Source organism: Gilbertella persicaria (assembly GCF_025201335.1).
Source record: "Gilbertella persicaria strain CBS 190.32 chromosome Unknown B0P05scaffold_13, whole genome shotgun sequence".
In the NCBI taxonomy this organism is placed as follows: domain Eukaryota; kingdom Fungi; phylum Mucoromycota; class Mucoromycetes; order Mucorales; family Choanephoraceae; genus Gilbertella; species Gilbertella persicaria.
Window position 1 is genome coordinate 70,065 of NW_026251974.1, and position 23,154 is coordinate 93,218.

Consider the following 23,154-nt stretch of genomic DNA (forward strand, 5'->3'; position numbering starts at 1 on the left):
TCGTCAAAGCAAAGAGCAAGAAAATAAAAATTGGAGTTTTAAATATAGCAGCATCCTCCTACAAGGCATCCATTGCTAGTTGTGCTCAAAGCTACTCTCTTTAGCCTCAAGAATATTATGTATTATAGTAAGTTCTACTCAAAAATACTCTTCACATCAACTGGTGCTAAAATAAGTACCAGATTAATCAGTACTATCTGCTGAAAAGGGTCTCTTTTGTATTGATTACAGTGTATAATGAACTTTGAATGCATATTTGAGGACAATGCTCAAATCAAGTCGCCTTTCTTTTTTTTTATCTTAATGAACTCGTTTTCTTTTCATTGGAAGTACATAAAAATGGTCTTACCTGATTCCGGTTAGATCAGACTTACATTGGGTCACTCCAAAGATTCTTGATCGAGTTTTTTTTTTTTTGTTTTATTTTATTTTATTTTATTTTATTTTATTTTATTTTATTTTATTTTATTTTATTTTATTTTATTTTATTTTATTTTATTTTATTTTATTTTATTTTATTTTCACGGACCACCGTGAATCCCCCATCGGTCAAAACATGAATTTTACCCAACAACCAAAGCAATGGTACCATTTGATTTCTGAACTCAAACAAACATGCTCTAAACAAAACAAAACGAAAAACGGGCCGCTTTAGTAGTCTGGTTGTCGAGCAATGAGGCATCAAAGATTGGCATGGTTAAGCTGTGTTTTGAGCGTTTTTGCTCTAAATATCATATAGAATGTGTTGGAGATGGACTTTCAAAAGACATCTTGAGCTATCTGAGTGCTATCAAAGCATATAAAAGTAAGAATATAGGTACTTTATAATATGAATGAGGGAGCAAGTTTTTTTTGTAGTTGGATTTTATTTACAATATTATTGATTAGTCACACATCGCAGAGAGGTGGGACGTCGAAAAACAGGAGTAAAGAGAGACGAAGTAAAGATCATACAATGATCAGGGCTATTTTAGCAAGTAATGATTTTTAGTAGCTAAGGCTACCTGGTAAATTGTATCTGAAATGATACAAGAATGTTCAAAAGCAACCTGGTTAAGAATCAGGTTCCAATAGGATTTCCAGATATTCCATTGAGATATCGCAACGATGGATACAAGCTTGGAGCGGTTCGTAATGGCAGGAGGAAAGACTTGAAGAGTGAGGACCTTGTGGAGGGAGGGAGGAGTAAAGTATACCAGAGGGTAGTAGCAGTTCAGTATTTCCAACCAAACACTCCACTTGGTAGAGCAGTGGGCTATGAAATGATCATACGATTCCGGTTGTGATTTGCACAGCCGACAGACAGGAGTAGAGACAGTACCAATCTTGAAAAGTTCGGACGCAGTGGGCAGTTTCTTGTGAAGCACACGATACCACAGTGTTCTAGCCTGAGGGAGCATTGGAGTCCTCCAAAACAGAGAGAGCGAAGTACGAGAAGTCTTTATTCGGGATTTAGCTTTGTCTTCATAAGGATGCAGGCAGAAATCCCTAGAAGTGAAAGAGCGCCACAATCTTGTGTCAGTTAATTGCTTGGTCAAAGCATCATAGACAGAGACAGTAGATGGTGTCACATCTTGTGTAATATATTGCCACAGGAAAGATTGAAGTTTTACTGTTCGTCTACGAAGAACGTCTATAAAGAGCTGATGGCACAATCTTGGTAATGTCCCATATTCATGGCGAACCTTCAGGCGTAACCGGTTACTCTGTTCGTCAAAGAGGAAGAAGAGAGATGCTGGTACTTCTGAATGTCGATGAAGCCAGTGGTTCTGAGCTACCTCTTGAAACATGTTAATCAGCGGAAAGTAAAGCAAGTTGGCTAGAGGCACATTATCAAATTTGAAGTTGATACCAAAGTGATCAAAGGCAGCATAAATACCATTGACAACTGAAGTGGGATGACAAAGGTCATGACGGCGAAGAGCTCTAGAGAAAAAGGGTAGCAATGTATTGTCAGCATCCGGAGACATGATGCCAAAGTGTTCTGTCATAAGCACTCGGAGCTGAGTAGGTAGATTAGACGAGCTAAACAGAATAAAGACCCATTTCATCTGCAGCACCAAGTATTGTGTGATAGATTTGAGAGCTCCTACACTATCTTGATCCTTAAAGAGACATAACTGGTCAAAATAAACATAAGAAAACTTCTTTTGCCACACGTAAGCATAGATAATCGAACGAAGTTTATTCAGAAATCGCTTAGTAGGCGCAAACAACCGCAAACAGTACCAAATTTTGGATAAGATCAAAGTGTTGGCAACGGTAGCTCTTCCTTGAAGCGAGAGGTAACGCTGAGAGTATCCATAAACCCGTGTACGCACTTATTCCAATAACATATGCTGGACACGATTCCGTTGAGAATTTGTGTATGGCATATAAAAGCCAAGGTATCGAAAAGCAGAAGGGGAATGATGGTGGTAGTATGTTTCGATATCGTGACTCAAGAGCAAAGATTCCCAAGATTCTGACTTGACTCCACTCAGTGAGAAAGCTTCCGTCTTGTGCTTGTTAAATCTTGCATTTGATACAGCACTATACTTAGTCAAGTGATGTTGGAGACGCATAAAATCAGTGGCATCCTTGACAAACACACAGATATCATCAGCATATGCGATGCACTTGATCTGTTGAGACGTAGTGCTCATTGTCGGGACATAACCTTGATATGTAGGGTCTTGCTGGATTGAAAGATCAGCGGTTCCAAAGCGATGTTGAACAATAAAGGGGACAAAGGATCGCCCTGCCTTAACCCACGTTGCTGATGTACTGGACCCGTAAAGGATCCGTTGACATTGATTGCTATTGAGTTATCAAAGAACAAATTATAAATACTCTGTATAAATAAGGTAGGGAAGCCTAGGGACACAAGAGCTTGTTGAAGATATGTTGGTAATACTCGATCATAGGCTTTCTCCTGGTCGAGAAGCAAATCTACACCTTGATTATGTTCATATCTTGCTTGTTGTAGAACCAAGTGGACGTACATCCCATTTTCGCCAATAAAACGTCCTTGGATGAAGCCCTTTTGAAGCGGGTTGATAATTCGATTCATTATAGGAGCTAGACGTTGGGTAATGAGCCTTGTGGAAATTTTACCATCACAGTTGATCAATGAAATTGGTCTCCAATTTTTTAATTCTGACAAATCACCTTTCTTGGGTAGCAAGCGCACTCTGATTTCCTTCCATGACTGAGGGAAAATTCCTTTTGTCATGGCATCATTGTATACCTGGAGTATCAGGGGCTTCAAACAAGGAAAACCAAACAAGAGTTGAAGGTATATATACCCTAGTCCATCACTACCTGGGCTACTTTGTTTTGGGCTACGCTTTGTCATTCTGACAATATCCTCCCAATCAAATTCCATTTGGAGCAGATTTGCTTCATCCTGATTAACTTTACTTGGAAAGTGAATATTACCTAAATACTCTTGTATTTGATTCATAGGTACTGCATCAATCGCATATAGGTATTTATAAAACCGTTGTACAATATTCTGCATTGTCGATTTGGTGGTATGTACAATTGTTGGTGTTTCAGAATTGCTATCTTTGAAGCCAGACATATATTGTTGGACTGTTCGACTCTGATGTATTTTTTTCAAGTACCCAGCATTGCACTCACCATTCTCTTGCCAGCGAAGACCAGCCTTTAGAATAGCTATTTCAGCCAGCTCTTGTTGTAGTATCTGTAGCTCATTGTCAATAGGTGGAATTACCAAGCGCTGAACGTCTGGAGGAGGCTTTGTGCGTAGTAAACGATTGCGTTTCTTCTCTAAAGCACGAATTCTCTTAGTACGCCAATCAATGTAATCCACTGAATATCCTCTAATGATTGACTTGGCTTTGTGTTTTACTTCATCCCATTTTTCTTGGGGCGATATATTCTCATCAAATCCTTGAACCAAATGTTGTATATTCCTCTCTAATGTATTTTGTAGCTTAGGGTGGGAAGCATACACTGGGTTGGCGCACCATAGTCCATGACCAAACTGGGATTGGCCCAAGAGTAAGGACGTATGTAATATGGAGTGTTCTGACCATTTCGCTCCTAATCTGGTAATAGATGATTCTGATGCGCATTGGTACAAAATTTTACCCAAGTATATATAGTCTATGACAGTCATCACTAATTCACTTGAGACGGTGTGTTGAAAGGTGGGAACTTCGTGAAGGCCATTGATGGCCAAAGCATTTTGAAAATTTGCTTGCAAGAGGGCTAACCATTGCGTTGATGTTGAAGACAAATTATAGTGGCGGCTGAGGACTGAGTAATTAAAATCTCCTGAAACAATCAGTCTGTCAAAAGAGATAACTGATCGAAAATCATGGAGCATTTGGGTTAGATTGCTAAAGAATGTTCGACGTTTTTCAGCAAGGCCTGCCGGTGCATAGACGTTCAGAACAAAGAAAGGTTCATAGAAATGATGTGGATGTTCAACCATGCATAGTTGAAATCGATCGGAAGTAAAGGATGAGGAAGTGTCGATGACAGAGATGTTGTAATCGGTAGAGAAGGAGAGTATGCCCACATGACTGGTCCAATGGGACTGTGTAGGTTGAAAGAGGACGTTGAGGTTATCTATAGTTGAAGGAGTGGAAGCATGAGTTTCTTGAAAGCATAATATAGAGAAATTCTGCATTCGAAGGTATCGTATATATTCTTTTTGTATTTTTTTGGAGTTTGTTTTCACTAAACTATTGGCGTTTAGTGAGGCATAGTGGCATAGGATATTTTTCTTATTCATTGATGCGGATCTATAAAGGGTGACTCTCTACCCTCTGATTATCAGAGGCAGAAGAGGGTGTCGTAGATTTCTTCGTGTCCAATTGTTGGTTCAAATTTGATCCATTACGTCTTTCTCCTTTCTTCATAACGAGGTGATCTTTTAATTGTTGGCTGACGCTGTACATCTTGGTATCCTTATAGAGGTCTTCAATCTCCATCCTGTCAATATCCTCGTCTCCACTTTCTATTTCAGATTCATCTTCTTCCATGCTCTCTTTATCTAAAGGGTCGTAATCACTATCGCTAGTATCGTTATCATTATCTTTGTCGACATTGATCTCTGTCTGGCCAAAGTTGCTACTTTTGACTTCAATACTGCTTTGCCCTTCAGGCTTGGATGCTTCTTTTCTTGGTTGGGTGGCCTTTCCAAGAACTGATCTTTCTCTCTTTGAACGCTTGCTGGGTGTCATAGACTGTTTCCTAGGACATTCAAACGAGCGGTGTCCTAATTGATGGCACGCATAACGTATAATTCTAGCTTTCGACTTCTCACATTCAAATTTTGTGTGTCCAGTTTGGTGGCAATACCTGCACCAAGTGGGCATGTTGTTCCAGGTTGCGTGGAATATTTGGCTTTCGCTTTCGCACCAACGAATGTTATGCTCCAAAGGCTGATACTTGAGGTTGTCTGTTGATTCTGAGGGACCAGAAGGAATACCAATGACGGCATATCCTGCGCCCATAAACCAATGTGGGAGTAAATGGACATAGGGCATACAGGATGGCTGGTACGGAGATCGAAATAGAGCAATTTCAATTCTCCAGCCGCACGAAAAATCGAGGTAAAATATGTGCGGCAAATAAAATCATTTAAAAAAAAATCGAGGTTTTGCTGAAAACTACATAAAGACGCGGCTTTCTAGCTTTAGTGTAGTGACAGAAGTTATAGATATTTACTTTTTTAGTTTATTGATATAAAGAACACACAGACTTTGCTGCTAAAATATTGAGTGAATAGGCAGAAATATCTAGCGGTTTTTCACTCAGATCTCATCAACTTCATAGTACAATTGGCCAGCAAACACATTCATCAAAAACTAAACCTTTTGGAGCACGCTTTGAGTATTTAAGCTTGCCAATAGCTTTATTTCTCGCTGTATAGCGTCAAAAAAAAGATTTTTTTAATGTGTTTATTGATTAAGCCGCGTACACTAAGAGTAATGGTTAAAATGAAGAGGCGGGTGCAATTAAAATGAAATTTAATAAAACAAAACGAAATATACTAAACAAAATAAACTAAAATAAAATAAAATATATAGAAAGAAAAAAAAGTTACATGATTGAATGGCATTGATCCTCTTTAATGAAAAAAGAAGATTCGAAGTTTGCGAATGAGCCATCTTCATGAATAGTACCATTTCGATTCGAGGCTGTTTTGTCCATTTTTCACAAGTCGCTTTTTTTTTGTCCTAATCAACTTCAAACGTGATCTGAATATCAACAAATACTGTTTGTAGGTATTTAGAGCATTTATGCACATATAAACAGGCTTTATGCACCTTCTTATGGCTATGTAATCCTGTGTATTTGTCTGTCTTTCGATGAATTCAATCTTATCATTGGTTAGATCAATGGCATTTTGCTTTAAAAAACCTATAATTCATATGCATACCTTACGAGAAACGTTATGAATATCAATGGAATGCGGTCGACTCATAAAAAAACTTTAATAAACTTTTTTTCCTGTTTCTTTTTTCTTCACAAAATGCCTATGATTACTTGCTTTGTAAGTGACAATACATATGCGTAAGAATGGTTGTTGATCCTTTCTTTCACGAGTAAAATATATATACTTTGAGTCATACTATATTTTGAGGGCAATCAAGTACGATACCATTGTTTGTAATACAGAGAAAATGTATAAAAGAAAAGGGGAACACACCGTCCACTTCTCTACTATCCTAATTATTTTACTTGATTTTTCGGTCCACTCCACAATTTTGAAATCTATGAGAGAACGTTTTGTTTGAGATTTCGTTTCTAATCTATTTTGTAAATTTCACTTATATTTTTTTTTTGTTTTTTCTTGAACATTGGCCATTGGTACCAACACAAGGTCGGATAAAAGTGCCATAATAAAAATATTGTACTTTTTTTTTAGGTACCCGACACTGGAATATGACTGAGGAGTCCAGCTACATTATTATTTAACACTTATTTACATGTGTCAAATCAATACAATTTTGTTTCATTTTCATATCATATCAATACCTGTAGAAATTAACGATACAATGGCTGATGACATACTTAGAATCTATTTCCAAAACTAGTAACACAGCAGCTGATGACATACTAAGAACCCACTTCCAAAACAAATTTCCTAATGGCGTTGTTAGAGAAGCGTCTAATGCCTACAAGTCAGACGAGACAGGCAAATATCTTGATGTTAATATGGGTGTTGGTTGGCAACTTAATATCATCAATTCAAAGCCCTTTAAAAAAAAAAGAATTGTTGTGGGTCATGTGTACTATATAGCATGTCTTGATGCTGTCTACAGCGTGGAAAGGATTACAAAGCACAGAATGCGGACAACAGACCATTATCGAGCGAGAAGATTTTAAAGAATATCTTTTGAAGAAGGAAAGCAATCTAATTCTTTGTTATAAAAAACAATAAATTTCTTAACAAAAGACTTTATACTATTATGTGTCACATAATATCGTTACCGGGCTCCTCAATTGTACCCGGTGTCCGGTAGCCAAAAAAAAATACAACATTTTTCTCGAAGAAAAAACTTGACGCAAAGACTGGCTTTTGTATGCTCTATTTCAAACTTCTTGGATCCACATAATTGAATGAATTTGATGCGTAGTATATAGCATTGTGAATTGAATGCGTTGATCTATTGTTGCGGATCATTTCAAAAACTGCTAGTGTAATTACAGTATGCAGATCAAGCAGCATGAATTCCGCTTTTTTTTGTTTCAAATCAACCGCAGCAAATCAAATCAAACGCCTCTATATAAAAGGAAAAGGACGCTTTCTATCTCTTTCTTTTTCTCTCACTATCCATTGTTATCATAGTTTATATAAAGATATCATCACTAAAAGAAAAGAGTACATTAGAACCTGATTGTATGCCAAATCAACCAACAAAACATTCAGATAAGCAAGGATCAATATCGCAAGCAAGCGGTAAATTAAACCACGTTGATTCCAAGCAAACTTATATGAGAGACAATGAATTCGGTGAGCAAAATGTAGATAATGTTGATATTTCAGGTACATGAAAATAAATCAAGACCTGTATTAATTTTTTCTTGTTAGCTGCTGTTGCTGAATACCATGCACTTGAAAGTGAATTGTCTCGAAAAAGTTGGATTTCTGCTGTCTCTGTGGATGAATTGGAAAAAGCAGAGGTCAAGACTGAAGAATTCAGCCTGAGTAATTTTTTACATGGAATGTCAAATGATCAAAAGCAAGCTGGGTTTCATCTTAAACATCTCGGTGTGGTTTGGAAGCATCTTACTGTTGAGGTAAATCAGATCGACACTACCTTTTATTCAATATGAAAAATAGGGTCTTGGTGCTGAAGCGCATACAATTCCAACTGCTATTAGTGGATTAATCAAATACCTTCAGTTCTGGAAACTACTTGGTTTTCAATCAAAAAACAGTACTAAGGTCATTCTTAGAAATATCTCTGGTTTCTGTAAAGAAGGCGAAATGCTTTTGCTTTTAGGCAGACCTGGTGCTGGATGTACAACCTTACTCAAAATCATTGCCAACATGCGTGACTCTTTTACAAGTGTCAAGGGAGATGTCAACTACGGTGGTTATAATCATAAAACATTTGCTAAACACTTCCGTGGCCAAACATGTTACAATCCTGAAGAAGATTTACATTATCCAACTTTGACTACCAAACAAACGCTTCAATTTGCTCTTAGAACCAAAACACCAGGTACTCGTTTACCTAACGAGACAAAAAAGGAGTTTGTCGAGAAAATCATTCACCTTTTGGGCAACATGCTTGGTCTTTCAAAACAAATGAACACCATGGTAGGAAATCATTCTATTCGTGGTCTATCGGGCGGTGAACGTAAGCGATTATCGATTGCTGAGCAAATGACAACGCAAAGTACAATCAATTGCTGGGATTGTTCCACGCGAGGGTTAGATGCTGCTTCTGCTTTAGACTATGTGAGGTCGCTTCGTATCATGACAGACGTCTTTCAAAAGACAACATTAGCTACCCTATATCAAGCCTCCAATAACATCTTTGGTTTGTTTGATAAAGTGATTTTGCTTGATGATGGTTACTGCATTTATTTCGGTCCTGTTGCCCAGGCTAAAGCCTACTTTGAAGAGCTTGGTTTCTATTGCCCTCCTAGAAAGTCTACACCTGACTTCTTGACGGGTGTTTGTAACCCAATTGAACGCGAAATAAAACCTGGTTATGAAGACAGTGTTCCTGTTTTCGCAAGCCAATTTCAAGAACGTTTTTATGAATCTCCTACTTATAAGTCCATGATGAATGAACTAGAAGCATACGAGCGAGCGATACAATTCGAACATCACAAAGAAGCATTCAAAACAGCCATGGACGAAGAGCACCAAAAACGAGCGTCCAAAAAATCACCTTATGTTGCCTCCTTTTATCAGCAAGTGATTGCCTTGACGATTCGTCAATACCATCTTTTGATTAAGGATAGACAAGCTTTGATTTCAAGATATGGTACCATCCTGATTCAAGCATTAATTAGTGCTTCTTGTTTTTACAATATTTCCAATGATAGCTCTGGCGCCTTTTCTCGTGGAGGTGCCATCTTCTTTTGTCTCTTGTTTAATGCTTTTATCTCTCAATCTGAATTAGTTAGCTTTCTAATGGGTCGCCCAGTGTTGGAAAAGCATAAGCAATTTGCTTTATATAGACCGTCTGCTTTTTATGTGGCTCAAGTAATCATGGATATTCCTTATGCTTTAGTACAAGGTAAAAAAAAAGGATATACATTGATACTCATTCCATTCGAAGTGTTGCTATTCGAAATCTGTGCTTACTTTATGATGGGCTTCAAATTAGATGCAGGAAGCTTTTTCACTTTCTTTATTGCTTTATTTATGACCAATATGTGTATGAATGGTTTTTTTCGACTCTTTGGTGCCGTGACATCCAGTTTCTTTTTCGCAACGCAAACTTCGGGTGTTATTATGACAGCCATTGTAATGTATTGTGGTTATGTCATTCCTTATCCTGAAATGCACCCTTGGCTTTACTGGGTTTATTGGATTAGTCCTATTGCTTATGGCTACAAAACCTTATTGATCAATGAAATGAAGGGTCAAGCCTATTCTTGTGACGGTGCTGGAAATTCTGTCCCTTATGGTCCTGGTTACACTGATTGGAGCTATAAAGTGTGCACGATGACTGGTGGTAATCCAGGTGAAGACTATGTGCTAGGCGACAATTACTTGATAACCCAACTCTGGTGGGACTCCAATCATCTCTGGGCTCCTGATTTTGTTGCTGTGGTTGGATTTTTTTTGCTCTTTACTTTCATGACTGCAATGGCTATGGAGTTTAGTGGTTTGAACAAAGTAGGTTCTCTTACCAAGCTTTATCTTCCTGGTAAAGCTCCCAAGGAAAACAATCCTGTCACTCGTCGCAAGCAAGCTGCTCAATTGGATGACATGGAAGCTGTTTCTTCGGGCACTACTTTCTCTTGGCGAAACGTGAATTATTCCGTGCCTATCAAAGGCGGCAACATTCAATTGCTTACAAACATCAACGGTATCGTCAAGCCTGGTCATCTGACTGCTTTAATGGGATCCTCAGGCGCAGGTAAAACCACATTGCTGGATGTCTTGGCTCGAAGAAAGACCATTGGCAAAGTCGAGGGCCGTCTCTATCTCAATGGTGAAGTACTCATGAATGATTTCGAACGTATCACGGGCTATTGTGAACAAATGGATATACATCAACCTGCAGTTACTGTGCGTGAAGCGCTTCGATTTTCTGCTAATCTAAGACAGCCTTACAAGACCCCACAAGCTGAGAAAGACGCCTATGTTGAACAAATCATTCATTTACTTGAAATGGAAGATATTGCAGATGCTCAAGTAGGTGAGGTTGAATCTGGATTTGGTATTTCTGTTGAAGAACGCAAGCGTCTAACAATTGGTATGGAACTTGTTGGCAAACCTCAATTACTGTTTTTGGATGAACCCACCTCTGGTTTAGATGCTCAGAGCTCATTTAATATCATTCGATTTATTCGCAAATTGGCTGATGCTGGATGGCCTGTACTTTGTACTATTCATCAACCTTCTGCTATTCTATTTGATCATTTCGATCATCTTTTACTTTTGGGTAAGTATATTGATATCCATGTATTTGACTACTAAGTTCTGAATGATAGTAAGAGGTGGTCGTACAGCTTATTATGGTGAAATTGGTCCTGATGCACGCACAATGATTGATTATTTTGAGGCAGCTGGAGGGCCTATTTGTACATCCTCTGCTAACCCAGCCGAGTATATTCTCCAAGTCGTCGGTGCTGGTACTGCAGCCTCAGACAACAAGCAAGACTGGGCACAGATCTGGGGAAATTCACCGGAAGCAAAAGCACTTGAACAAGAACTAGAAGAGATTCATAAACATGCAGATAAATCTCCTACGCGTCCTGCCTTGACTTATGCTACACCTTTCCGTAGACAGTTTTATTTGGTCTTTAAACGTATGATGATAGCCTACTGGAGATCTCCTGATTACAACATTGGTCGTTTTATTATCCTTATTTCCACTTCCTTATTGTCTGGTTTTACCTATTGGAAATTGGGAAATAGTGTGTCTGATATGCAGAGCCGACTTTTTGCTCTTTTCCTTGCTTTCATGTCATCCTACATTCTTATTATATGCTCTCAACCCAAGTTTATGACAGAAAGAATTTATTTTAGACGTGAACATGCGTGTCGCTACTATGGATGGGTTCCATTTGGTCTATCAATTATTCTGGTTGAAATTCCCTACATATTGTTCTTGGGTGCTTGTTTCATGGTATGTTTCTACTGGACAACAGGTCTTGTCAATCTTTCCGAAACAGTGGGCTATTTCTATATACTCAATATCTTCTTTATCTCTTGGGCTGTTACACTGGGATTTGTGATTGCTTCTATTGCTGAAAATCCTACCATGGCTGCTATCATTAACCCTATTGTGATATCAATGCTTGTCTTGTTTGCTGGATTTATGCAACCCGTGAGTGTTATGCCGCTTTTCTGGAGTAGTTGGATGTATTGGGTCAATCCGATGCATTACTTTGTAGAGGGACTGGCCACCAATGAATTATCGCATGTGAATGTTCGCTGTACGGATCAAGATTTGCTCAAGTTCATGCCTCCACCTGGTCAAACATGCGCCGAATACACAAAGGATTTCTTCTCGTTTGGTGCAACAGGTTACATGGATAATCCAGATGCAGTTCAACCAGAACTATGTGGCTATTGTAGTTACAAAAGTGGGACTGAATATTATACCACCAATTTTGAATGGGATAGTTCGCATCGATACCGAAATCTAGGCATTATCATTGCCTTCTTCGCATTTAATGTTGTTTTCTTTAGTGGCTTAGTTTACTGGAAACGTAAAGAGAGACGGTAAATAAATCGCGTGTATATCTTTCATGCAACAAGTATGAATTATTCAGTATATGTTGTGCACAGTCGCATATGATAAGCGTTTTAAATTGATATCTACATTTTTATTATCAACTACAACAGTTAATCCTTAGCAATCAAAATGCCTCTGTAACGAGCCTTTCCTTCATGACAAGCCTTGATAGCTTCTTGCAAACCATCCAAATCGAAGGGGTATTCTTGAATTTGAGGTTTGATTTGGTGGCGAGCAGCAAATTCCAACATTAAACTGATAACATAACGACCGCCGACAATAGAACCCTTAAAAGTCTTTTGGTTCACAAGGAAACCATTAACTTCCTTGATCGTAATGGGATTATCAATGACACTCATCAAATAGAAAGCACCATTCTTTTTCAAAAGACCAAGATAGATATCCCAATCAAGACTGATAGAGACAGTGTCCAAAATCAAATCATACTTGTCCTTGACGTTTTCAACGAATTCCTTGGAGAATTCCTTGGAATTCAAGAAATCATGAGCACCGAACTTTAAGGCTTCGTCTTTCTTATCAGCAGAGTGAGAAATAGCAGTAACGTGGCAGCCCCAGGCTTTTGCGAATTGAATAGCCAAGTGACCCAAACCACCGATACCAATGACTGCGACACGACCTGTAGGAAGAATATTGGAAGAATAGATTGCATTAAAGACAGTGACACCAGCACACATCAAAGAAGCAGCATCTATAGACTATCAGTATACATAGAGATAAAAAAAAAGACTTACATTTGGGTTCCATGTTTTCAGGAAGTTTATAAGCGAAACTAGATAAAAGTTAAAAGCCAGTTTTTGTTGTTATTGTTATTGCCTTGCTTACCGAGAATCACACACTTGATAGTTTGCGAAACCATTCATGTTACCTTCAGGAAACATCTTACGGTTTCACACATAGCATCTTCACCAGACATGCATGGGCGACATTCAAGACAAGCTTGTCTCAAATAAGAAGTACCAACAAGATCACCCTTTTTGATGTTCTTGACTAGATCACCCACTTCAATGACTTTACCAATAGGTTCATGACCTAAGACAATACCATCTTGACCCATATAGAGACAGTCAGTATGGCAAACACCACAGGCGACTAACTTGATAAGAGCGTCATGACTGCCCAACTTGGGAACATCGATTGTGTTTGACTTGAATTTACCAGCTTCACCAGTAGAAGGGAATTGAGTAATTTTTGTAACAGACATGATAAAGAGAGAGAGAGAGAGAGAGAGAGAGAGAGAGAGAGAGAGAGAGAGAGAGAGAGAGAGAGAGAGAGAGAGAGATTGTTGGGCAAAATGCTTCAAAATGGCTTGCCTATTTATCTTAATCTCGATTGACCGAAATTCAAATCTTGATTTATAAGACCCTGCTTGCTGTCGTAATAGTCGATTGAATTACGCGCGCATTATAAAATTATGTATTCCCTCGCCTGATGTAATTCGTGTACGACATCTGATTAGTTACACAGCATAAAGATGTTCCAAATATATCAAATTACAATCCCACACTCTGTTGTTTGGCTTTATTTATGCTACAGACTATCACTTTGAAACATTGAGATGAATAAAAGAAAATTACGGAGTCGTTTTATTTGTATTCATAAGTGTTTATGTATAGCACATAAGCATCGTGTAACGAGCACTATTGCGTAAGATAAGCAAGCCACAATAGCACATTTTTATTATTCATCCCAATGAGTGGATTCACGGCGGCTGTTTAATTCATTCAGCTCACCAGCACTCATAGCATCCCAACTTTCTTCAGAGTCAGAAGAAGCAATAAGGCGAGGTGATTGGATACTATCTGACAAGGAATGGTTGCTTAAATCCAAGATACTTGTAGAGTAGGTTGATGCCACCTCATCATGGTTTGGCGTATCTACTGTTGTTTCATGAACCAAGATAGTATTATGGCTATCATTCACATCATCATCATCATCATCATCATCTTCGCTACTCGAAGTATCATGATTATCAAAGAAGGGATTTTCAATAGCAGCAACAGAGGGTGTATTGGCTTGCGAATCAGTCACATGATTCAACTGTTGTTCATTTTGCATCAATTCATTTTGTCTTTGACGAAGTTGTTCTTCTTCTCTGTCCAAGAAAGCTTGTTCAGCCAATAGTCTTCGTTTTCTTTCAGTTAGACTTTCTTCCAGCTGCTTTAATTCTTGTTCCGCAGTCTATCATTACATGTCAACAATCATGGTTTTTAGTATATATGCATTACCTCTTGTGTTTCTTGAGGTAATTTTCTGTTGCGTAGTGTTGTGTTTTCTTGAACTAGATCATATCGATCACTAGTAAATACTTCTTGCTTCTCATTCATATCATGAAAATCAAAATCATGACTATAGCGAAACATGTCTGGGTAGTCTTCTTGGCAAAATTCTTGCTCTTGTAATACTTGAAATATTGTATAGCCAGTAACACCTGCTGCAATCATAAAGAACCCTCCAAATAATATAGCAGGATGAAGCATAATCGAAGAAAAATAAAGGAGTAAAAAGAAAAGAGCAAAAGGAAAAAGGAAAAAAAAAAGATTAAATACCTTCTTTTTTCTTTTTTTTTTAAGCAAAAGCTAATCCTTATGCACAACAGAAATAGTAGAGCTGCGCAATCACTCTATTTCTTTGTTGTGAAGCTTATAGAGGTAATTTGCTATAGAAAGCATAGCTCGAATCATAATTTATACTTTGAAAAAGATAATAAAGGATTGGCATGTATAAATCAATTAGGCTTGGCATTAACACATTCAATAGATCCAATGAGGTGGAAGTTGTTCACTCTATATCTAGCCTGATTTTCTTGATCTTTGCCTTTTCCTTAACCAATCAAAATGCATTCATATCGCTCATTTGATTGGATGGGAACACGCTGCGTCATCCTGCAGCATGAATTTAGGTGACGACGACGACGCGTCTATACGAATTACGTTGTGTAGATTACTCTTTTTTATTCTCTTTCTATTTTATTCATCATGGACCATTTTCCTTCTCACTGGGGCAAGCCTCGCTCTGAAAACGTTGATGCCTATAACACGGTGCCTTTGTATCAATCTGTTCCTGACCACTTAAGTCAATCTGCTCATGGACCTACCACTCACACTCAGTATGTTATTCATGTCAGTAATAGACTTACTCAAACTCACTTTCTTTTTTTTTTCTATATGTATATAGAGCACCTATTGTTACAGGTACTTCAGTGCTTGCTTTTAAATATAGAGACGGCATCATGATGGCTGCAGACATGCTCGGTAATAGATAATGAGTTGATTCGTACATATGTTCATGTGTGTCTATAGGTTCATATGGTTCCTTGGCTCGTTTCCGTGATATCAAACGATTGTACCCTGCTGGTGAACATACTGTAGTTGGTGCCTCTGGAGATATTTCAGACTATCAATACATTCAACACCTTTTGGACTCTGTCATGTAAACAATCGATTACATGTTTATCCATCATACTCATCATGTGACATAGGGTGAAAGAACATTGCGCTGATGATGGACATGTTTTAGGTACTCCACACATCTACGAGTATTTGTGGAGAGTTATGTACAACAGAAGATCTAAATTCAATCCTCTTTGGAATGCTTTGGTTGTTGGTGGAGTGCACAAGGGCGAAAAGTTCCTGGGTTATGTTGATTTAAGAGGCACAACTTATCAATCAACAACAATTGCTACAGGATTTGGCTCACATTTAGCACAACCTATTTTGAGAAAGAAGGTTGAAGGAAGAGAGGATGAATTGACAGAGGAAGAAGCTATTGAGATAATGAATGAATGTTTACGTGTCTTGTTCTATAGAGATGCTAGATCCATGAATAAGGTAAGCTACTACTATTAACAATAAAAAGAGCCATACTGATTCATATGATTAGTTTCAAAGAGCAAAGATTACTGAACATGGTTTAGAAATCACTGAGCCTTATTCATTGGATACTGAATGGGCTTTTGCAGAAAACATTCGTGGTTATGGTGCTTAGTTTTAATGACAATAAAAAAAATAGTTTATGCCAAACCTAATTCTTTATTACTAGGACTTTGCCATGAGTAGTTCTTGTGTGGTTTGAATAAAGCATGAATTTGTTCAAGCACTTTGTCTTCAACAGGTGTGTTGTCACGCTTTGAATCTTTCCAGACACGCACTGCATCTTGAACTTCGGACTTTCTTGCAAGACCAATCAAGGTAGAGTCCAATTGGAATTGGTCTCTGCCTTGGAATGAGAAACGAGAAGCCAAATCAGAGATCGATAGACCATTCTGTCGAGCAATAGCAGCGGCTTTATCAGCAGCTTCACGAATACCACTGTGAGCAGGATGCCAATCAGGTGTCTTATCATCACGTAAAAGAGCCATACAGAGAGGAGAAGCATTGATAAGGTAACGAACACCAGCAGCTCTGAATTTAGGAGCATAGTCAGCAAATGAAGTGTTTTGAAGTGTATAATGAGAATAAGAGAGAACAATATCCAAGGGTTGTCCCTTGGCATGTTGATGTTCTGCTACCTTGAGTAAGATATCGAGGGGATAAGCTATGGTCAAATAGATCAGATAAGATTACAGGACGAATTCATTTCTTTTACCTGAACAACCCACGTACTTGATCTTTCCTTGTGCTTTTAAATCAAACAAAGCTTCCAAAGCATAGTTGGGACCAATGACGTGTTCAAAGGGAACAAATTCAACATCATGACAGTAGACGATATCGAGATAGTCTGTATGAAGACGTCGCATACTTTCAGCAACACTTTCATACGTTCTTTTGGCACTGTAATCACACTCTTTAGTCGTGTAACCATAGCGACCCACCTTGGTAGAAATATAGTAATGTTCACGGGGGAATTCATCCTTGATTTCGTGTAAAGCATCACCCAAAATAAATTCACTTTTGCCATAATAAGGAGAAGTGTCAAACAAGTTAATGCCTGAATGTAGAAGTTAGTCATGTATAGAGGAGGAGGAAAGGAGTTAAAGCAACGTACCTGAAGAAAGAGCTTCTTTACAAGCTTCTACAACGTCTGTTTGACTAAAAGTATCATAATTGCCCGAGATAGCACCAGCACCAAAAGAAACTTCTGAGATATCCAACTTGTCTTGAGAAACAGACTATTGGTCTATATCAATCTACTGTAGCCTTTCGTGTATTCTTACCTTTGACATGTTTATGAGAAGAAGAAAAGGAAGAGAAAATGAGAAAAATTCAGTTGCATAAGGACGTCACTGTTTTCGATCAAATACGCGTCATTTCTCTGTCTCTTGATGCGTGTATAACTTTGGAAAAATTAGAAAGGAGACTCAAAAGATTATTCTCACGGACAAGTACAAAAGATAACAGAAACGCGCTTTTATTGGCCGACATCTTTGAACGTGAGATAGAAAAATAAAAAAAAAAAAAAAAAAAAAAGGGCTACTTAAATTTTTTTCCCTTTAGAAAAATTCTTTTTTTTTTCTGCTCTATCTATATTATGGTTCAAGTTATTGACCCTAGCAGTCTTTCCAATCTTTCTGAAATCTTTACTGAACATGTCCATTTTAACTGGACTATTTCTTTTACTGAAAAGAAAATCAATGGTCATGTTATTCTGGATTTAGTGACTTTGGCCCCCAATGTGAACAAGGTTGTCTTGGATACAAGTTATCTTGATTTACAAGGTGTTTCCTTGAATGGAAAGGATCTTGAGGTAAAAAAAAAAAAAGTGATGAATACTATATTAAACTATAGTAGTATACTGTGGCTGATCGCCATTTGAGCCTTGGTTCTGCCTTGACTGTCACACTTGCCGAAACCATCGAAAAGGCTGGTACCAAGTTCCAACTCAAGGTAGATTACTCTACCACAGACAAATGTACTGCTATTCAATACTTGGAACCTGAGTAAGTCAAATAATGAATGAGGTTGTGTTATTCATGAGGCTATAGACAAACTGTTGGTAAAAAGCATCCTTACTTGTTCTCTCAATGTCAAGCTGTAAGTAAGCATTGTGTATGACATTCAACTTAAATCAAGCGATAGATCCATTGCCGTGCTATGTCTCCTATCCAAGATTCCCCCAGTATCAAATTGACTTATTCTGCTAGTGTTACTTCACCTTTGCCAGTAGTCATGTCTGCCCTTTTGAAGTCTGTGGATGACAATGGCAATGGCACCAAGACCTATCATTTCAAGCAAAATACAACCATTCCTTCTTATTTGATTGCCATTGGTGCAGGTAACTTAGTCGGTCGTGAGATTGGTCCTCGCTCTACTGTGTGGTGTGAACCTGAAGTGATTGAACAAGCTGCTTGGGAATTTGATGTAAGTAACGTGCTTAAAAAAAAGGAGGGTACCAACACCATATTAGGATACTGAAAAATTCATTGCTACTGGTGAAAGTCTTTTAACACCTTATGAATGGGGTCGCTATGATCTTTTGGTCTTGCCTCCTTCTTTCCCTTATGGTGGTATGGAAGTAAGTAGGGTTGAGAAAAAAAAATTTTTTTTTAAAACTATGGAATAGAATCCCTGTTTGACCTTCGTCACACCTACTCTCTTGGCAGGTAAAAAAGAGAAAAAAATAACCGTATTTAGACAAAATAACTAAAAGATGTCATATTTAGGTGACAAGAGTGCTGTCGATGTCATTGCTCATGAAATTGCTCATAGTTGGATGGGTAATCTGGTGACTACAGCTAATTGGGAACACTTTTGGTTGAATGAAGGCTGGACTGTCTTTATTGAACGTAAAATTGCTGGTAAGTGTTTTCCTTCATTGAAAGAGGCAGTGACTGACGCAATATAAGCTCGTCTTCATGGTGAACCTGAAAGACAATTCAGTTCCATTATTGGTTGGAAGGCTTTGAAGGAAAGCGTTGAACTCTTTGGTTCTGATTCTCCTGCTACTGTCTTGAAGCCTGATTTAAGCAGTGGTATTGATCCTGATGATTACTTTAGTTCGATTCCTTATGGTAGGCAACACATCACTTGAATATGTTTAACCGTTGGTTCAATAGAAAAAGGCTTCAATTTGCTTTATCATATTGAAAAGACAGTGGGTGGCCCTGCTGTATTTGAGCCTTACATGAAGGCCCATGTAGAACGTTTTGCCTCCAAGTCCATCACGACTGAAGAATGGTTATCTCATCTTCACGAATACATGGAGTCCAATCACGGTAAAGAAGTCCTTGATAAATTGAAGACGATTGATTTCGATCTCTGGATTAACAGCACAGGCATGCCTCCTGTTGATCCCAACTTTGATACCAGCCTTGCTGATGCTTGTTATAATCTCGCTACCCGTTGGGACCAAGCTCGCCATGCCACGGATCTTTCTCAGTTCTCGCCTGAGGACATCAAGCACTTTACATCCACTCAAAAGATTGTCTTTTTAGAACGATTGACGGATTGTGAACCCTTACCTCACCATGTACTCAGTAAGATGGACGAATTGTATGACATGAGTCCTATTCGTAATGCTGATGTTCGTTTCCGTTGGGAGCAACTCTGTGTCATGTCCAGTTACGAAAAGATTTACCCTAGTGTGGTTGAATTTATCACCCAACAAGGTCGTATGAAATTTGTGCGTCCTCTTTACCGTTATCTCTACAATGCCAAGAACGGTGCTACTTTAGCTCAAGAAACCTTCTTAAAACACAAGAACTTTTACCATCCTATTGCAGCACAATTGATTGCAAAAGATATCAACTTGAAACAATAAAATTTATTATTATTATTATATATCTTTGACATCAAAAACCATGCCTCCATGTTGAGTTAAACGGTCAATCAAGACTTGACCAAAGGCAGTGGAAGGTGTCAAGATACCACCTTCTTTTCCAGGAAGTTCTCTTAAGCTCTTGACAATACACAAAGCAGATTCAGCAATCATACGACAGGTATCACCATAACCAGGATCTCTGAAGCCTATAGGTATCATATTAGCCTACATCTACCATAATCAATGACTTACCCTTGACAGTGCCTCTCGCACGAACAGGTTCATCATAAGGCTCATTTTCAGCTGTAGCCACAAATTCAATGGTAAATTCACCTTTGGCTCTTTGTTCTGCATCAGGACCGGCACCTGATCCAGGCAAAAGAGACTTGACCTTATCCACCGAAGAAGGAAAGACTCTAAACATCAAACTAAACAAGGGTACAACAGCATACAAAAGTGCTGTGAACACCAATCCAGGCACAAAAGGGAATGACATGTATTCTCTGTAACTAAACAAATTGCCATAACTCTTGCCACGGTCAGCCCAGATAGACCAACTGCGTCTGACTACTCTTTCATTGACCACAGACATCACGAAGAATCCTTGCCATCGGTTACCAAAATCATGATCCCGCTTAAAAGGAGGTAATTGGAACTTATCGACACCTCGACGTGTGGCCAAGAAATAAGGGTCAACATGATCTTGATAGGTCAAGGACCTGTCAGTAGCAGCTTCCATCAGGGATTGAACGGTGCCACCTGAATAGCCACCTACTGCTTTTATAAGGGACATCTTGACCGAGGCAAGGTCCAGATGATGCTTGTTTTTCATATGTTCTGAAAGCATATAGACACCCATATCACTTGGTACAGAATCAAATCCACAAGAAGGTACAATCATGACATGCTTTTCTTTTGCTTCCTTGTCGTGTTGTTCAATAATGTATTTAGTCCATCCATATTCACCTGTCAAATCCACATAATGTGTCTTTTGACGAAGACAGGCTTCGACAAGTGGTGTACCATACTTTGTATAAGGTCCTACAGTACTAATGACAACGCGTGTTTGAGATAAAGCTTCGTCTAATGTCTCTGGTTGATTTGTGTCTGCAATCAGAAGATTCAAAGACTTATTGTAAAGGATGAATAATCCTTTTTTTATATATATATATATAGTTATTTTACCTTCAATGAAGGGTCGAGTTCAACAAGACGGTCGCGAGTTTTTTCGAGTTTACTTAAAGTGCGACCTGCAAGAGCCCATGAAAGATCCTGCTCAGCTTAAGTTTGTGCCTTCAACACGAATTGACTTACTTTGTCTTTAATTTCTGCTAAATATTCACAAGTTAATGCACCTGTAAATCCAGTAGCACCAAACACCACTTTTTTTTTTAAGACAGAATAAGTTTTGATTCTATATACATTTTATTTACCAATATCGTATTTTCTTTGATCGTAATCAGTCATCCTTGTAAAGAGAAAAGAATAAAAGAAAAGTCTTTTTTTATTATTAAATAGTCAACATTTATGATGACATAATAATGGCGTGTCTTTTTGTGTAATAAAAAGCGATTTTGCTTGAATCATGCCTGTTACACACAAAAAATATTTATTCATTCAAGATAACCACCTTGACTGTGCCTGCACGGCCTTCGCTTACGTGCTTGAAAGCCTCCAAAGATTCCTTGAATGAATAACGGTGTGTCACTAATGAGGTGAGATCAATTTTACCACTCGCCAACATTTCAATGGCAGTAGGATATGTCTAATTGGAGTTCAGATTCCTATAAGTGTATCATGCTTACTTACATTGCAATATCGCATCACACCCTTCACATCGACTTCTCTAGCAGATACATCAGCAACAGAAATCGATTGAACAGAGGCACCCATGCCTACAAGTACAATACGACCACTGTTTTTCACAAGCTAGATAGATGCATCAATAGAGTGAATAGGTAGCATATCACTTACAAAGACAGACATTTGAACACACACTTCAACACCCGTACAGTCAAACACGACATCACAAGGTAAAGTCTTTTCTAACAATCTGGTTGCTTCTTGTTGTGCAAATGCATTGGTATCGCCTTGAGGAGGTTTGGCTGTCATATGAATCACAGCATCAGCCACGTACGATTGAGCAAATGTCAAGCGAGTTTCAGAAATATCGGCTATGGTCACATGAGAGGCACCCGCGGCTTTAGCAGCAGCAGCTGTCAAGAGACCCACCGGACCAGCACCAAACACAAACACACGATCCCCAATTTGACTTCACCACGTCGCGTGGCATGAATACCGACCGATAAAGGTTCAATTAACGCACCTTCTTCAAACGAGACATGATCAGGTAGCTTGTAACAGAAATCAGCGGCGTGTCGATAGAATTGACAGAGTGTGCCATCATAAGGAGGTGTGGCAGCAAAGACCATGTCTGGACACAAGTTGTATTTACCATGTTTGCACATCTCACAGTTACGACAAGGGACACCGGGTTCAAGGGCCACTGGATCACCTACTTGGAGATGCGTGACGCCTTCTCCTACAGAAGCAACAATGCCTGCTGATTCATGGCCAAGGACCATAGGACCATGGCAGACAAAGTGTCCAATACGACCGTGTTTCCAATAATGCACATCGGAACCACAAATACCAGTAGCCTTAATGTTCACAATGACCTCTAGCCAATATTTAGAGCCATCACAGTTGTTATTGCTTACCTCCATGACCAGGTTTAGGAATAGGTCTATCTTCCTATTGGACTTATTAAGTATGCACTTTCTAAACATAATCCTGGACTTACAAATGTGATTTCATTCACTTTTTGAAGTACAAATGAAGTATTGTTATTGGGAAATTCAGGCATTGTTAGTTAATAGGGGGAATAAATAAAAAGAAAAAAGAGAAACGCCTTGTTTATATATATATATATGTTTATACAAATTCCCTACCCGGATAATTTTAGTTTCATGTTGCTTTTAAACTAATTCAATTACTCCATTTAGATGATACCAAGTTGACATCAATCTTTTCAGTACCT

At 38.4% G+C, this 23,154-nt stretch overlaps 8 protein-coding genes across 8 annotated transcripts; 3 read left to right on the forward strand and 5 right to left on the reverse strand.

Moving 5' to 3' along the window:
- Positions 1-7,959: 7,959 nt before the first annotated feature.
- Positions 7,960-12,389, forward strand: B0P05DRAFT_467387 (ABC-2 type transporter-domain-containing protein; the record flags this gene model as incomplete). Its single annotated transcript, XM_051574380.1, has 5 exons — positions 7,960-8,011; positions 8,057-8,265; positions 8,309-9,722; positions 9,765-11,099; positions 11,149-12,389. 5 exons carry the CDS (start codon positions 7,960-7,962, stop codon positions 12,387-12,389), a joined length of 4,251 nt encoding a protein of 1,416 aa, XP_051436246.1.
- A 119-nt stretch (positions 12,390-12,508) lies between these two features.
- B0P05DRAFT_578471 (uncharacterized protein) lies at positions 12,509-13,620 on the reverse strand (the record flags this gene model as incomplete). Its single annotated transcript, XM_051581859.1, has 4 exons — positions 12,509-13,107; positions 13,151-13,188; positions 13,242-13,284; positions 13,311-13,620. The coding sequence occupies 4 exons, from the start codon at positions 13,618-13,620 to the stop codon at positions 12,509-12,511; spliced, it is 990 nt and encodes a 329-aa protein (XP_051436247.1).
- A 275-nt stretch (positions 13,621-13,895) lies between these two features.
- B0P05DRAFT_636157 (uncharacterized protein) lies at positions 13,896-15,184 on the reverse strand. Its single transcript, XM_051583618.1, has 2 exons — positions 14,645-15,184; positions 13,896-14,597 (listed from the first exon to the last, which is right to left on the reverse strand). The coding sequence occupies exons 1-2, from the start codon at positions 14,894-14,896 to the stop codon at positions 14,097-14,099; spliced, it is 753 nt and encodes a 250-aa protein (XP_051436248.1). The 5' UTR covers positions 14,897-15,184; the 3' UTR covers positions 13,896-14,096.
- Positions 15,185-15,394: 210 nt separating this feature from the next.
- Positions 15,395-16,403, forward strand: B0P05DRAFT_570392 (nucleophile aminohydrolase; the record flags this gene model as incomplete). The annotated part of the gene is made up of 5 exons (XM_051581306.1): positions 15,395-15,525; positions 15,594-15,670; positions 15,719-15,848; positions 15,898-16,246; positions 16,299-16,403. 5 exons carry the CDS (start codon positions 15,395-15,397, stop codon positions 16,401-16,403), a joined length of 792 nt encoding a protein of 263 aa, XP_051436249.1.
- A 25-nt stretch (positions 16,404-16,428) lies between these two features.
- Positions 16,429-17,580, reverse strand: B0P05DRAFT_585750 (NADP-dependent oxidoreductase domain-containing protein; the record flags this gene model as incomplete). The annotated part of the gene is made up of 4 exons (XM_051582469.1): positions 16,429-16,952; positions 17,004-17,345; positions 17,403-17,526; positions 17,572-17,580. 4 exons carry the CDS (start codon positions 17,578-17,580, stop codon positions 16,429-16,431), a joined length of 999 nt encoding a protein of 332 aa, XP_051436250.1.
- A 270-nt stretch (positions 17,581-17,850) lies between these two features.
- Positions 17,851-20,122, forward strand: B0P05DRAFT_535698 (peptidase family M1-domain-containing protein). Its single transcript, XM_051577464.1, has 9 exons — positions 17,851-18,101; positions 18,146-18,294; positions 18,340-18,388; positions 18,434-18,715; positions 18,762-18,869; positions 18,918-18,957; positions 19,018-19,152; positions 19,201-19,365; positions 19,411-20,122. The coding sequence occupies exons 1-9, from the start codon at positions 17,886-17,888 to the stop codon at positions 20,112-20,114; spliced, it is 1,848 nt and encodes a 615-aa protein (XP_051436251.1). The 5' UTR covers positions 17,851-17,885; the 3' UTR covers positions 20,115-20,122.
- B0P05DRAFT_535704 (saccharopine dehydrogenase) lies at positions 20,123-21,594 on the reverse strand. The gene is made up of 5 exons (XM_051577465.1): positions 21,548-21,594; positions 21,429-21,496; positions 21,300-21,386; positions 20,367-21,243; positions 20,123-20,320 (listed from the first exon to the last, which is right to left on the reverse strand). The coding sequence occupies exons 1-5, from the start codon at positions 21,579-21,581 to the stop codon at positions 20,130-20,132; spliced, it is 1,257 nt and encodes a 418-aa protein (XP_051436252.1). The 5' UTR covers positions 21,582-21,594; the 3' UTR covers positions 20,123-20,129.
- On the reverse strand, positions 21,587-23,086 carry B0P05DRAFT_535710 (chaperonin 10-like protein). The gene is made up of 6 exons (XM_051577466.1): positions 22,918-23,086; positions 22,835-22,868; positions 22,369-22,794; positions 22,089-22,330; positions 21,924-22,043; positions 21,587-21,879 (listed from the first exon to the last, which is right to left on the reverse strand). The coding sequence occupies exons 1-6, from the start codon at positions 22,978-22,980 to the stop codon at positions 21,724-21,726; spliced, it is 1,041 nt and encodes a 346-aa protein (XP_051436253.1). The 5' UTR covers positions 22,981-23,086; the 3' UTR covers positions 21,587-21,723.
- Positions 23,087-23,154: the final 68 nt, after the last annotated feature.